Here is a 15,051-nt window from a genome sequence, read left to right on the forward strand (position 1 = left end):
TCTGGTCCAACGTTTCTCAACTTGGATGCATTCAATTACCAAAGATAACAACATACTCTTAGACAGCAGCAATATCAGAACCAAACAGCAGTCACAGACCACCATAGTGTGGCACACAATTTTTCAGTCAGAGTATAATAGATATTAGCCCATAAATGGAGCCCCAATAACAACATAACCAGAACAATGTAGGGGAGCTATACAGTACCAACATAAGCTTCAATTTAACAGAAATAACTGACTGAATGATATAATATATATTTCGTAAGCAAGTTAACAAAATAATTAGGTAAGTACGAACTAGTTTAAGCTCTAATCTATTTAGAGTTTAAGCTTCTTTGCCATCCTGGCTGCACCTAATATCCCTTTACTGATAGCCTGCCTGGCATCTCTCCTAGCCTGCCTATCCAAAACTGCTCTCCACTGGAGATCAGACAAACTCTCTTTACCAGCCAATTTCCGTTTCATATTGTAGTATCGACGATAATTGTCCACATACTTGGACCTGGTAGTAACAAACACAGTGTGTTAATGCGAACAGAAACAAGATACAATTGAAAAATACATGACTCAATTCAACAGTCTAGACAACTAGTTATTAATCACGACCACAAAGAGCAAATGAAGTTAGCACTCATGAAAGAGGGAGTATGAAGAATATTGACTGCTGTTTCTAGTCTGCTAATCTATTTCAAAATTGGATGAAACACTTACTGAGATAAGTTATTCCCAGATGTAATTGCTTTGGATACATGAGAACTAGCATCCACAGATTTAGAACCCAGTTGTTGATTGATCTGTTTTCAACACAATTACAAAAAAAAAAGGGTAATTTAGATGAGAACCAAATAGTGAACACCATGATCATTCTTATTTCAAGACTTCTCTCAACAGACCTCTGCAAGCAGTTCCATGTGTTCTTGAGGGATAATGGCCAAAATAGCATCAAGCCCACATTTCTCACTAACCATTTCTAGAAGAAGCTTAACCTGAAAAAATGTTCAGATTTGAGTCATTAAAACTTAAAGTCATGAACAAAATGATAGTAGCATCCTTGTCTATTAAAATCTAATATAGGAAAAACAAGCACCTCTTCCTTGAAAGGGAATTCTCTATCAGGCAAAATCTGCATGTCTGCCAAGGTCTTGACTGTACCCCTCATCAAATAAGCAGAGTGTACTCCTGTAGGATAACAGCTATTACACTTCTTCTATTACATGTAGAAAACAAATGCACAAAAAGTTTAAGTGATTATACAACATAATTTCAGAGAGACAGAAAACACTAACCTAATTTATTGAACATTGTTGAGACTATTTCAAAAACAAGGTGCCGGATATTAGTGCAGCGATAAGAAAGTAACTTTGGAAAAGTAGCACACAATTTTTCAATTAGAGTTGGCTCAGACTGGCTTCCATTTTCCATATTTGCATTCATCAGAGCACGGTCAACTCCCTGTTTAATCATGCCTTCATCAATATAAGCAACAAGACGCATAAGAGCGTTTGCTGCATCTTGGACGTTCCTTAAGTCAGACTGTTCGAGTAAAACTGTCAAATGCAAAGAAAGTACGTCAGTAAGAGGAGACGGTATCTAACGTACTCAAAGCTGTATTATATGCAATAAAAGTTGGTTAAGAGAAGAGTTGAGGGAAAACAAGAGTCTATACCAATGAGTGCATCAAACATAATAGGGAGTTTAATTTTGCAGATTTCCTTGTTCAGGGAATAGACTTTAGGCACTCCAAAATTGAGCAAACCAGCTATAGTTTTCATGATGAAATTCATCTTGTGTTGGGAGACAGAAAGACATATTGAGCATATTAGATCGAGCAACAATTCGAGGTCAACATCTGGTGATGATGGATGGAGGCAGAGTCTGTACAGAGCATCTGTGATGAGTCTTGTAACATAGGTATGGTGCAGTTCCAAGAGATCCTTAAAGTAGACGAGCACAGCAGTTCTGTCCTCGGTTGACATAGCGCCAAGGCATAGCATCACAAGATTCAAAGTATACATGGCCTTGAGTTGGTTGATTCTATTAACTCCATCAGTATTTGATTCCACACGTGGCGGAAGATACTTTTTCATTAACAAGTCAGTAATGGTTTTACTTGCAGGGCCAAACAGGGGAGTTCCTCGAAAACTTTGCAGTGTGTCGTGAACACACAAACCTGCTTGTTCTCTTACCTGTTCAAAAGACCCGTTAGCATTCATCACCATTCCAATTTCACTAAATTATCAAGTCTCAACTACATCTAAACCTCTAAAAATCCTCATCACCATTCCAATTGCAGTAAAGTTCAATTATTATGAATATAGAGCAATAACGAAAGAGTGAAAAGGTAATGTACCTCGATGCTGAAGACGACATAAGCGAAGCTGAACAAGGACCTGAAGGGTTTCGAAACTTGTGACCAGTTGTTGACGCAGTTAGCGCTGCTAATGAGCAACTGAGCTATGTATTTAACTCCTGTGCAGGCGGCACTGTCAAAGCTTGCACTTGGAGATGAAGAACGGAGAGCTAAGGCTAAGGAATTGCAGACCAACTGGAGATTGTTGATGAGAAATGCTGGCGGGACTTTGGGGATGACGATGGACAGAATTGTGATGTGGGCGTGGAGCATGTCATCGGAAGGTCGGGGCTTCGAAGCGGCGATCAGGTCGAGGGAGGAGCACGTGGCGCTCAAGTAGGCCAGCGGCGTCGGAGGAGCCTTGTGGTCTCGGAATACCTGGCACATGACGGTTATGAGCTTGCGGATTTCGAGGTCGATTTCGCGACGGCTGTCAGAGAAGCGCATCAGGATTGAGAAGCCGATGTTCGCCGCGGCGTCGTCCACGGTGGTGCTGGTGGTGGGGTTTAGGGTTTCCATGCCTTCAATTTTGGGCGGAATTGAGAGAGAAACCCTAGATTAGTTGATCCGGTTCGCGGTTCAGAGTTTGTTTTGATCACGGGGTTTGGCGGGTTAAGTGTGTAAGATTTTAAATATTGCGATATCTCCTTTTTTTTCGACGTACCGATATATTTAGAGAGGTAAATATTTTATCTTTTATCGTTTCAGCCAAATTTCTCCGACATCATCAAATATCAGGGATATATTAGATATTTGCGATATATCCCTGATAAAGTGAAGAAATATCAGTAAAATTTGAGGAAAAAATTAAAAAAAAACCTCAGTAATTCTTTAAATGAAAATCTGTGTGAAGAGAGATCTCCTAAAGGCAAATCTGAGTGAGGAGAAATCCCCTTAAAGTGAATCTAGGTGAGTAGAAAATCCCCTCAAGGCGAATCTAGGTGAAAATGTTGATATACGTACTGTAGCAGTAACTCATTGTAGTAGCTAGTTACAAGCTGATTGATGGGCACAATGTGGGTATTCTGCACCAAACATGCAGAAAATTGCAATGCGTATTTTGGCACAAACGGCTTCTTCTTCTGTGTGTGAGAGAAATTGGAGTACATTTGCTATTATTCATACCAAGCAAATGAACCGTTTGGCATATCAGAAGTTGGAAAAGGTTAACTACTACTACAACATGAAGCTGTGGCTGCGAGATAAACAGGCAAAGAATAATGTGGTCAATGAAAACAACTATATAGATTTACATTTACTTCATGTTGCAAGCGAGCCGCTTGATAATGACATTAATCCACTTCATGATTGGATTATCTGCACAACTCGATGATGAAGCTGGAAGACATCTTCCACAAGTTGTAGAAACTGCAACTAATGCTGCAATCAATGTAGAGAGAGTCTTATCTGAAGAAGTTGTTAAAAACCTAGAAGATAATTCAGATAGTGATGATGTGTGGGGTGGTACAGTGTTAATGTTTAAGATTGAGCGGTAGCTTAATCTTGGTTTACACAGGTCTGATGGGCGGACCGCCACTCTCAATATTCTCAGAGCTTCCGCTACCTGTCAAGTAAAATACAGAGGGCGTCAGAGGGAGACCGCGTTGGGCGGTCTTCTCTTCTCCGATGCCAAAGTCAGTCAATGTATTTATGTTGACAAAGTTACAGTAGGTAAGTAGCAAATGCGTGATTAATGAGGAGAGATGAGAGAACCTTTTATAGGTGGGGAAGAGGCTGAGCTCTTCCATGTTTTCGATGTGGGACTGATGTGCTTCAGTTCCCAACTTCTGGAGCTTCTGATGCTAACTTGGCGCAGCACGTGGCGACGGGTCAGAGGTGATCTGGGGGTGAGTCGGGGCTCAGGCGGTAGCCTGTTTGGCTGTGTTTCCATAGGTCACACAATTGGTTGTAGTTGGTACAGCTGGCTGTATTATGAGCGTGGCTCATTATAGCTAATTATGCTTGCAAATGCCTATGTAAGTACATACAACAACTCCAGATAGTTCTGATGATGGTGGAGAGGGTGGAAGCGGAACAGGTGGTGGAGCTGAAAGATATGAATATGGACAATTTTCTGTGGATGGAGGATTCCAATTTACCTGTGAAGGTAATTTTGATCATACCACCCAAGATGAAGCACACGGAGTGAGAATAGTTGGTCATGGTGCTCAAGAGAAGACCCGATATGGGAGGAGGATTAGAGGTGCAACTGATGATCAAAGTACCACATCTGATGTTTCTTTTTTTACTTTGTCAAGGGAAACCCAAAGGCTTTCTAGGCCCAAGATAAACCCTTTCGGCGCATGTGAAATGCTCAAACTGTGCATTGCAGCACAGTGTCTAGCCACTTTGACAGCTTCGGGATTCGAACCTAGGTTGGGGAGCACACCCAACTAGGCCTGGTTATCTGATGTTTCTTCAATTGCCTTAAGTTTTGACTCTATCAATTTAGGCACAGAGCGCAGTGGGATCCAAATGAATCTCATGAAGGCAATAATCAATTTGGTTATAATGTTTATGGATATAATTAATATGGAGAAGTATATGATCAGTCATCCAGTTGGGTTCATCCTTATTATCCCCTTATATATGGGTCATATGTCTTGGTCTGATTATTGCATTTTCATATACCAGCGAGCGGCTTTTTAACCGCCTAGAATCTCTTTTTGGATATAGATGAAATTGACATTCATATGTATTTATATGTAGTTCTAAATTTCTAATAAATTGACTTTTTGCAAAAACGACATTTTGTTACCCTGTATCCCCTATATTTCCGATATCTCCCTTTTTCAAAATATCGATACATATGAAGATACCGATATTTAAAATCTTGATCACGCCTAACGCCTCGTTTTTAAATTTTTTTTCCATATAAAAAATTTTAGGGTTAAATACTGTTTACTCCCTGAACTTTTAGGGAAAAAAACAGTTCAGTCCATTCCTTTTCAATTTCACACGTTTACTCCCTCATCTCTCAATTTTAGACCAATAGGTCCATTCCGTTACTCTCCGTCCAAAAATTCTGTTAAATTGCTGATGTGGCAATTCTTCTACAGTAAAATGTCTATTCTACACTCACTTACTTTTTTTTTTTTTTCCAATTTATTCTTTTATTTATTTATTTATTCTTTATCTCTTTTTTTTTCTTCTGTTTATCTCTTCCCCTCCCCTCCCCATCACCACAGCGCTTCAACCCCATCCTTGCCACTGCCACTGCCACTGCCACTGCCACTTCACTTCAACCCCAATCTCTGCTTCTCTTCTCTCCTTTCCCCCAACAAAGGTACTCTCCCTCTACACACAATTTCTGCACATCCAAGAACATATCAAAACTCCAAGATACAAAACAGAACGTGATAGAAAAAAACTGCGAGCTTGGCAAAACCCAGAAATTTTGACAATATTTGTTACATGATTTTGAACAATGTTATATGTTAAGAAAGGATGTGTTGTTAACATGGTAAATTTTATTTTTAAAAATGACATATGTCAATATTTAATTGAGTAACCTGTTGACCAGTTCAATAGGTTTTCACTATATTAATTTATTAAAAGTAAAAAAAATAAAAATATGACATACATCAAGGTACTCTAGACGACCCCCATAGAAGACAATAACATTATTCATGTATTCATTTATTCAAATCATCACAGAAGGCAGTAACATTATTCATGTAATCATTTATCTCAAATTATCACATTACATTCTGCTTATACTGTGATGAGGATAAGAGAGTTTAAAAGAAGAAGAATGAATGTAGCGAACAACAAAAAATGCTCTGGAGAAAGAACAACACTGAATATGACCCCAAATCAGTCTCGACTTATGTTCTTGTTTCTTCATTGATACAGTCTGGGTTGCAAAATTTAAGGGCTGGCCTTCAGTGTGTTTCCAATGTCAATGACAAAATGGTATCTGACGTCTGCTTTGGCAAGGCGCTCCATGGCATTGTTCAAGTAGTCAACTGGGATAACCTCGATGTCTGCTGTTATGTTGTGCTTGGCTGCAAAATTGATCATCTTTTATTTCTCTTTCATACCTCCAATGAGGCTACCAGCTACCATCTTCCTTCCTGTTAAGTCGAACATTAATAACCCTACACTGCGAAAGATAACAGGTAAAGGCAACTACTCCTCGTTACATGCTTACCCATGAGTAAAGGAAAAACCGGAAGCTCAAGAGGTTTTTCTGGTGCATCAAGCATAACAAGCTTTCCATGAGACTTCAACAAACCAATCAAAGGCAAGTTGATTAGACCAATATTTTGTGTTGTGAACATGGTAAAATTAAAATTAGACAAAAAAATATGTAAGAACTTTGTATCGTAAGGAGGTTCTCCACTTGATAATCAAGGTTTTTCATTCGATAAAAGTTGTCCGAATATGATATTTACATCTTTGACCACTCAATTACAATAATCACAATAAGTGTTGTCATAAGTCGTAATTGCAGTTCAACTAGGTGTAATTTATTATTTTGACAATATGTTTTACACGATTTTGAACAATGTTACATGTCAAGAAAGGATGTGTTGTTAACATGGTAAATTTTATTTTTAAAAATGACACATGTCGATATTTAATTAAGTAACTTGTTGACCAATGTTTGGCTCCAGTTTTGATGCAGCTGGTCAACAGTCTCTTTTCTGTGCTGGCATGCCAGCACCGTTCGGGTGAAGTCGTCGGGGGTTTCCATTGACCTGACTTCTTTCGAGCGATTGTGGACGAGGAGAGCACCAACCTCGTCGAGGGATTCTTTGTGCCTCCTGGTGAGGACTTTTGCTAAGCTTCTTCAAAATCACACAATCGATGGCTTAAGGGAAATTCGAGTGTGGAGAAATCTACTCAAGGAAGATCCGAGTGAGGAGAAATCCCTTTGAGCTTGATGAAAATGTTCTTCGCGAAATGTTCCTCACGAAGGCTTCGTTGGCTTTCTCCTTGAGCTTGACGAGAATGCTATCTCTTTGTTCCAAATCACACAATCGATACCCGACGTTGTAGATCGAGCAGAGCGAAAATCATTGGGAAGTGGGGAGAACTTGCTAAAGCATGACTTTAGCTTGACTGGTTTGCGAGGGCGTTACCCTTGCTTGGTTGGTTCCGTAACCGTTGTGGTCGCAGTACTACAGTCGGCTCCTGAGGAGACTAGGACCGAAGCACGTTGACAAAGGGTTTGGTGGCACTGACAGTCGGCTCCTAAGGATTCTGGGACTGAAATGTGGTCACCTGTAAGAGAAGGAGAGGGGTTGCTTTGGAAAGGCTTAGATGATCATAGAGATTAATTGATGATTTGTGTCTTGTTACTTCGTCGTAGCCTATATATATATAGGCCACCAGGCCACAGTGGTTGGCCTTAAACAAATCATGATGGGTTTTCTAATTAAGCACTAATGGAATCATGATGGGTTTTCCAATGAAGCACTAATGGAATCATGATGGGTTTTCCACTTAAGCACTAATGGAATCATGATGGGTTTTCCCTGTTGGCCACCATGAAATGTAGTTGAATGCTTCCCCACATGTATGCCATATTCTTTAATTGAATGGAGTATAAATATTCGCATAGGCGTGCCTTTTCTTGCAGCTTGCATAATCTTCCATAATTCTACAAGTAGGCTTTATTTAGCCTCTAAATAATATATTTCGAACTTGTCGATAATATATAGTTTGAGCCACTGACATTGACTCAATTTCTCCAAGACACGTCTTATTAGGCCAAAATGCTCATTTTGGGTTCAAACATTACCCCCCAGACCTCAAAGTCAAAATGTCTCCATCTTGACTGAAGAGGTCTTGGATCAGCACTGCTCTTATGATGTCGTTGCTCCAAAGCCACTTGTATTGGCTTGACTAAAATTACTTGACTGATTCCATATAGGCCTCTAAATAGGCCATAAAGCTGCCTACTCATTATAAAATCAAATATGTAGAGGTAGTGAATACCCTTCTTCGGTACTACTACAGAGGCACAAGAGATACATAAAGTGCCCACCGATGCTTTGATTTCCTAAAAACAATGAATTTATTGTAATTAGACAAACTAAAAACATAGGGATGAGCCTAAGGCAAAACCCTAATCCACCATAGAAGCCCAAAAACGCAGCCCAGAGAGGAGTGACCCAACCAAGGCCTATCAAGGCACCCTTGACTTGACCCGACAACCACCGTCGTACCAGAAGCCCTGATGCACCACTGCCTTGACGCCTTCACGACCAACATCGCACACCGTCACGACCAAATAGCACGCCGCCACGACCAACATCGCAAGCCACCACGATCCATCCCGCACGCCGCCATGATACCTCCACGCCGGATTGCTCGACCCAACAACACACGGCCTCTGCCTCCATCGAAACCACAAGCCAACGCTGTCAAAACAAGTTCCTCCGGTCCCCGGCAACACGGCTACCGGAGTAGGAAGATGACCACCGGAATCCCAAGAACAAACCCATGCAAATACCTTGATTCAAACCACTCCATCCCAAGAGTTACATAGGCAATCATTCAAATCCCGCCCTGCAGCAAAGCCAAGAGGCCAGCCTAGGCTAGAGCCGTTGCCGGACGAGAATGCTCACACGTCTTGAAGCCGCCTCCTTAGGGTTTTCTCAAAGAGAGAAGACGTTTCTGCTTTAGGGAAAGTAAGAGGTATGCCTGTTAGCAATAGCTTACTGTTATTTTATATTCTAAAGCAATTTGATTTATCCGTGATAAGTCATAGTTTTGATATTTTGTATAATTGTTTAGCGAGCAGTGTTTGGAGAAGTTGAAGCTCATCAAACTCTGCCATTCCCATAACATTGTCAAATCGCCAGACTTCACGGGCGTTCAAAATCTTGAGACTTTAGATCTTGAAGGATGTATAAATTTGACTCGAGTTCATCAATCCCTTGGATTTCTCAAGAGGCTTGTTGTCCTTAATCTTAAAGACTGCAAAAGTCTTGAGAGCCTTCCAGGTAATTAAAATCGGATCACAGTCTCTTGAAACTTTTATTCTTTCTGGCTGCTCAAAGGTTAAGAAGATCCCTGAGTTTGTTGAGAATATGAAACATTTGTTGACGCTTTGTCTCGAGAAGACTGCCATAAAACAATTGAATACCTCAGTGGCCTTGCTTCTTTGGATCTAAGCAACTGCATAAACCTTGTTTCACTTCCGAGCACAATTAATACGTTGAAGTCTCTTAAAAAGCTTAATCTTTCTGGATGCTTGAAACTTGGCCAAAGCCATGCAAGTGTAACAGAATGGAACGATATTCTAACACATGGTTGTGACTTGTGAAGTGGTTTGGGAATATTTCTCATGGTCCTCGTCTTCTGTATGGATGCAAAGCGACAATACAGAGCCAACGCGTATGCCGTTGTCTTTATCTGATCTGTGTAGCTCTACAGAGCAAAGAATGAACAGATCACTGAGCAAGCGGTTGCCTTTATTTGGTCTTTGTAATTTAACAGATCTAAACCTAAGTAACTGCAATCTTGGTGACACAGCATTTGCCAACAACTTCGGCTGCTTTCCCTCTTTACTGGCATTAAATCTCAGTGGAAATAATTTTTCTAAGCTTCCCCCAGGCATCAGACCATGTTTGAAACTAGAGAAGATTAACTTGGAGAACTGCATGAGTCTTCAAGAGTTGTCAGGCCTTCCTTCAAATAGTACATTGGATATAAGAGCAGATGGTTGTTCCTCACTGGAAATGTTGCTTCATGCATTCAATTTTGATAGATTGAACATATCATATTTGAATTTCATCAACTGCTTCAAAATAAAGGACAATCAAGGCTGCAATAGCATTTCATTTGAAATGCTGAAGTTATTCCTTTGCCATGTACTTCTATCTCTTCTTTGTAGGCCGGTGTGAGTGTTTTTACACACACATATATATATTGATATATAGACACCGACATTAATTAATTAATTATTGACTAAAACGACACCTGTATTAATCAATTACCGTCCTATATTTTCATGAATCACATGACACAGGGCATCTCTAATGCAGAGCAAACTTTTCAAGTTGTACTTCCTGGAAGGAAAATTCAAAATTCCCAGCTGGTTGAGCCATGAAAGGCCTGGAGTTTCGTTAAGTCTATGGCGAAGTCCAGATTTCGATTGCTGGGATACCAAATCTTTGATGGGTTTTGCTCTCTGTGTTGTTGTAAGTATTTGGGTCAAATGGTCAATGCCATTCAACACACACTTTCCTATTGCCTCTAGGAGATCAGAGATTACAGAACATTAGGAGAATACTTCTCCTGCATTCTCGGTAAATCAAGGGAACAAGAAGAAGATTGCAGAATCAGATATTGCAGAGAAAATCAAGGAGGATCGCCTCACTGATCTTGCGTTAAAGGTAGGACTCATGCATATCATTTTACATGATTTAATTTGATTTGCATATCGGATAGATGATCTGATATGCTTATCTTCATTAAAATGTTTTTATCTTGCATATCACATGGAGATTGGATATGCACAAAAATAGGAAAATTTATTTACTGTTTTAAAACCTTTACATACATTTCTTATTCGGTGATGCAATAAGAGATTTGATTGAGGGGGAGTCTTGCTCCTCTATAAAAGGTTTTGAAACTGTTTTCTGAGGTGGGGTTTTTTGGCTTTCAAAAATAATTGTTTTCTTTGTGTGTTGCTTAGTCTTCACCAACTGTTTTATGCCAAAACTCTCTTTGTTTCTTATATAGTTTGCTTTCTCACTACATACATATCATGTGTCATATTTGAGATCAGTGGGTTCTTGATACAAGCAACAGAGGGGAAGATCTATAGTATAGAGAATACACTAAGCATTGGCTACGTGTGTAGGATAGTTTCTACAATTGTAAACAAGTTAGCATTGTGTGCTAGTAAAGTGATTGTGATCAACATCACTACTTGTAATTGTATTCTCTTTACACATAGTGGATTTATCCTTCGTGTAGGCTACGTAAACAGCCTCGTAGTGAAGTTTCCTCAGTGGAGAGGTTTACACTGCGTCAGCAAAAGCTTGTGTTCTTTTTACTTGAGTTGTTTAATTATCTAGTCTTGTTCTTTATTCAAGTCATTGAGTTTTTGTTCCATCTGGTGTTTTCAATTGGCATCAGAGCGGGTTCTAGAACTTTCTAATGATCCCAGGAAAGATGGAACATTCACGTGATAGGGCTACTGGTGGATCTATAAATAGTCCTCCATGGTTCGATGGTGGATGTGAAAAATATACTCAGTGGAAGATATACATGAAATCATATCTCTATGCTCAAGATGAACATGTGTGGAATATTGTAGAAAATGGCTGGACTATACCTATGGTAAAAGCAAAAGGAAAAAGCTCTTCCACTGCTAATCCCAAACCAAGGAAGGACTGGACTGAGGAAGAAGTTCGTGATCTGCAAGCAGATTTCAAGGCTAAGAATAGTATTTTCACAGTCTTATCTGAACGGGAAAAACTGAGGATTAGTCACTGTGATACTGCCAAGCAGGCATGGGACCTTCTACAGACTACATATGAAGGGAATAAAAAGGTACGTGCACAGAAATTATAAGCACTGATCTTTGAGTTCAAAACTATGACTATGGGAGATGATGAAACCGTTGATGACTTCCATGGTAGAATTCTTAAAATTTCCGGTCAGTGTCGTAGTGTGGGAGCACCTTTCGATGAAGATAAGATTGTCAAAAAAATCCTCAGGGCCTTGCCAGAAAAGTTTCATTCAAAAGTCACTAGTATAGAGGACTCATTTGACATTGATGAGTATCCACTCGATGAGCTCATCAGCAATCTCAAAACCTATGAGATGAGGTTAAAACTTGAGAAGAAAAATAAGGGTGTAGCCTTCAAGGCTGTAAAAGGAGTAGTAGAAGAAGAAGAAACACTAGATCTTGCTCTACTGATGAAGGAATTCAAAAGATTTCTCAAAAGCAAGAACTCCTCTAGAAATCCCAATGCTCCTAGGAAAAACACTTACGGAGGAAGCAGTAGCAGCAGTGACTACAACAGCAAGAGTGGAAAAGGAAGCTTCAAGGGAAACCACTCAGGAAAGCCTAAATGTTATGAGTGTGGTGGCTATGGTCATATCTCTACTGACTATGGAAATAGGAAGCATGGAAACAGCAACAACAAGTCTCTTCTTTCAACTTGGAGTGATGATGAGTCTCAAGAAGTTGAAAATCTGGCTCTTGTATCATCACTTCTACCTGATTCAGACAGTGACGAGACCTTCTCTGATGATGAAACAAATGTCCACTGCAGACAACTCTACAAAGCTTCAAAGGCAACTCTGCTTAGAAACTTGAATTTGGAAAAAGAAGTTGAATTTCTGAGAACTGAAAAAGAAAGGGTGGAGCGTCTATTGGAATCCTCACAATCTGCATGGAAACCAGAGAAAAGCAAACATGTGAGTGATTTACAAAATGACCAAGAGTTATTGACATGGAAGACTGAAAAAGATGAGTATCTCAACAGGATCAAATTGTTGGAATTGGATGTTAAAGGACAACAAGCATTGAACTTGGAATTGTCGGCTAAAAATGAGTCTCTGCAACATGAATTAAAATTGACTCAAGAAAGATTCACCAAGTTTGATGTCAGCTCTAGCTCCATGTCAAAATTGCTCGGATCAGGAAAAGCTCCTCATGACACTTATGGGTTAGGATACACTAGAGAGAATTCCAAAAGTAACAAATTCGTAAGAGCATCAAGACCTTCTGCAGAAAAAGAAGAAGTCTCCACTAATGATCATGTCAAGATTGTGAAGGAAGGCAAACCAAACCCAAACTTTCAGGTAAAAATTGACCAAGAGTTCCTCACTGGTCAAAACAGGTACGCAAACTCTAGAACTTTTGTTCCTATTTGTCATCACTGTGGTAAGATAGGTCATATCAGACCTAGGTGTAATGAAAGGCTTTCAAACTCACAGTTTTGTCAAGAAAAATGTACGGTTGAATCCCTACAGTTTGAGCTTAAAGAACAAAAAGAACTCATTACCAGACTAGTTGAAATTGTTTCTAAGAAGAACTTTCAAACTGAAAGAAGAAAAGAGGTCTGGACCAAGAAAAATGAAAGTAAGTGTCTTCGTTCTTATGAAACTAATGATACATGTCTTTTCGCGTGTGCAAGCAAAGCTCAACAAAGCTCTCACATTGAGGCAACTTGTTTAGTAGCCTTGACTGCATTAGCTGACAAGCGACGAGATTTCTGGTATGTTGACAGTGGTTGCTCTAGACACATGACTGGAGACAAATCTTGGTTCACATCTTTTGAGGATGAAAACACAACTGGATTAGTCACGTTTGGAGATGGAAGGAAAGCAAATATTCTAGCTCGAGGCACAGTAAACACTTCAGGTATACCTAACCTTAAAAATGTTTTATTCGTTAAAGGATTAACTGCAAATCTGATTAGCGTCAGTCATTTGGCTGATGACTATGAAGACGTGTGGTTTAACAAACAAAGATGTTTGGTCTTAAATCAGAAAGGAGAATGCATCATAGGAGGTAAGAGATCTGTTGATAACTGTTATCCTATTCAAGCTAATGAATCTTCCAGCTTGCAGTCTTGTTTGTCTGTAAAATCTACAGAGGAGACCTTTGAACTTTGGCACAGGAAGATGGGACATGTAAACTATCAGGACTTGCTGAAATTATCTTCCAAGCAATGTGTCAGAGGCTTACCCAATTTAAAGGGCAAAACTGACAAGATATGTGGCGAATGCAAAATAGGAAAGCAAACAAAGGCACCTCACAGGGTGATGAATTCTACAACAACCACAATGGTGTTGGAGCTATTACACATAGACCTCATAGGACCAGCTCAATCTGAAAGTATTGGAGGTAAGAGCTATATGCTAGTAGTTGTAGATGATTTCTCCAGATACACTTGGGTAAATTTCTTAAAAGACAAGACTGAAACGTTTGAGTCTTTTAAAAACTTGAGTCAAAAATTGATCGTTGAGAAGCAATCATCTAATACCAGTATGGTGAGAGTAAGGTCGGATAATGGTACTGAATTTTAAAATGCCGCTTTTTCTAACTATTTTCATGAGCTTGGTTTGTCACATGAATTCTCAGCTCCAATCACTCCACAGCAAAATGGCATTGTGGAAAGGAAAAATAGGGTATTGCTAGACATGGCTCGAGTGATGCTATATGCTGCAGGTCTTAGCACAAATTTTTCAGCTGAGGCTGTCAGCACTACGTGCTATACAATAAATAAAGTCTTTCTCAGACCAGGTACTGATCAAACAGTGTATGAGCTGTGGAAAGGTAAGAAACCAAATGTGGGATACTTTCATGTTTTTGGAAGTCCTTGCTACATTTTACGAGATAGAGAATACCTCGGTAAATTTGATGCTAGAAGTGATGATGGTGTGTACTTGGGATATTCTCCGAACAGTAGAGCTTATCGGGTTTACAATAAAAGAACTCGAATTGTTATAGAATCCATTAATGTCTCTATTAATGATTAATGTGTGAAACAGGAAGAATCATTTGCAGATCCATCTCCCTCTTCTGTCACACAACCTCTGAACACAGAACATCCAACTGAGGAAGAAGGAGAGGAAATCCCTGACAGCATTTTTGAACCAGCTCCAACTCTGAGGAGAGGGTTCAAGCAGGTTCAAAAAGACCACTCTAGTCAAGATATCATCGGAAATCTAACAGATGAAACGACAACTAGGAGAAAAGCTGCAACACAGGTAAGCCC

The 15,051-nt window shown here is 39.7% G+C and overlaps 1 protein-coding gene across 1 annotated transcript; it reads right to left on the reverse strand.

Annotated features, from left to right (window-relative positions):
* Positions 1–2,969, reverse strand: LOC112183440. Its single transcript, XM_024321819.2, has 7 exons — positions 2,354–2,969; positions 1,670–2,189; positions 1,290–1,550; positions 1,091–1,182; positions 897–989; positions 715–797; positions 1–505 (listed from the first exon to the last, which is right to left on the reverse strand). The coding sequence occupies exons 1-7, from the start codon at positions 2,870–2,872 to the stop codon at positions 322–324; spliced, it is 1,752 nt and encodes a 583-aa protein (XP_024177587.1). The 5' UTR covers positions 2,873–2,969; the 3' UTR covers positions 1–321.
* Between the last annotated feature and the right edge of the window lie 12,082 nt (positions 2,970–15,051).

This window comes from Rosa chinensis, chromosome 2 (assembly GCF_002994745.2).
Source record: "Rosa chinensis cultivar Old Blush chromosome 2, RchiOBHm-V2, whole genome shotgun sequence".
Classification (NCBI taxonomy): Eukaryota; Viridiplantae; Streptophyta; class Magnoliopsida; order Rosales; family Rosaceae; genus Rosa; species Rosa chinensis.

Excerpts from the sequence above, each read along its gene's own strand:
- LOC112183440 (XM_024321819.2), bottom strand. The coding sequence starts at position 2,872 with ATGGAAACCCTAAACCCCACCACCAGCACCACCGTGGACGACGCCGCG. Across the intron at positions 990-1,090 it reads AATTCCCTTTCAAGGAAGAG|GTTAAGCTTCTTCTAGAAAT; the intron begins GTGCTTGTTTTT and ends ACATTTTTTCAG. Across the intron at positions 798-896 it reads ACATGGAACTGCTTGCAGAG|ATCAATCAACAACTGGGTTC; the intron begins GTCTGTTGAGAG and ends TGTTGAAAACAG.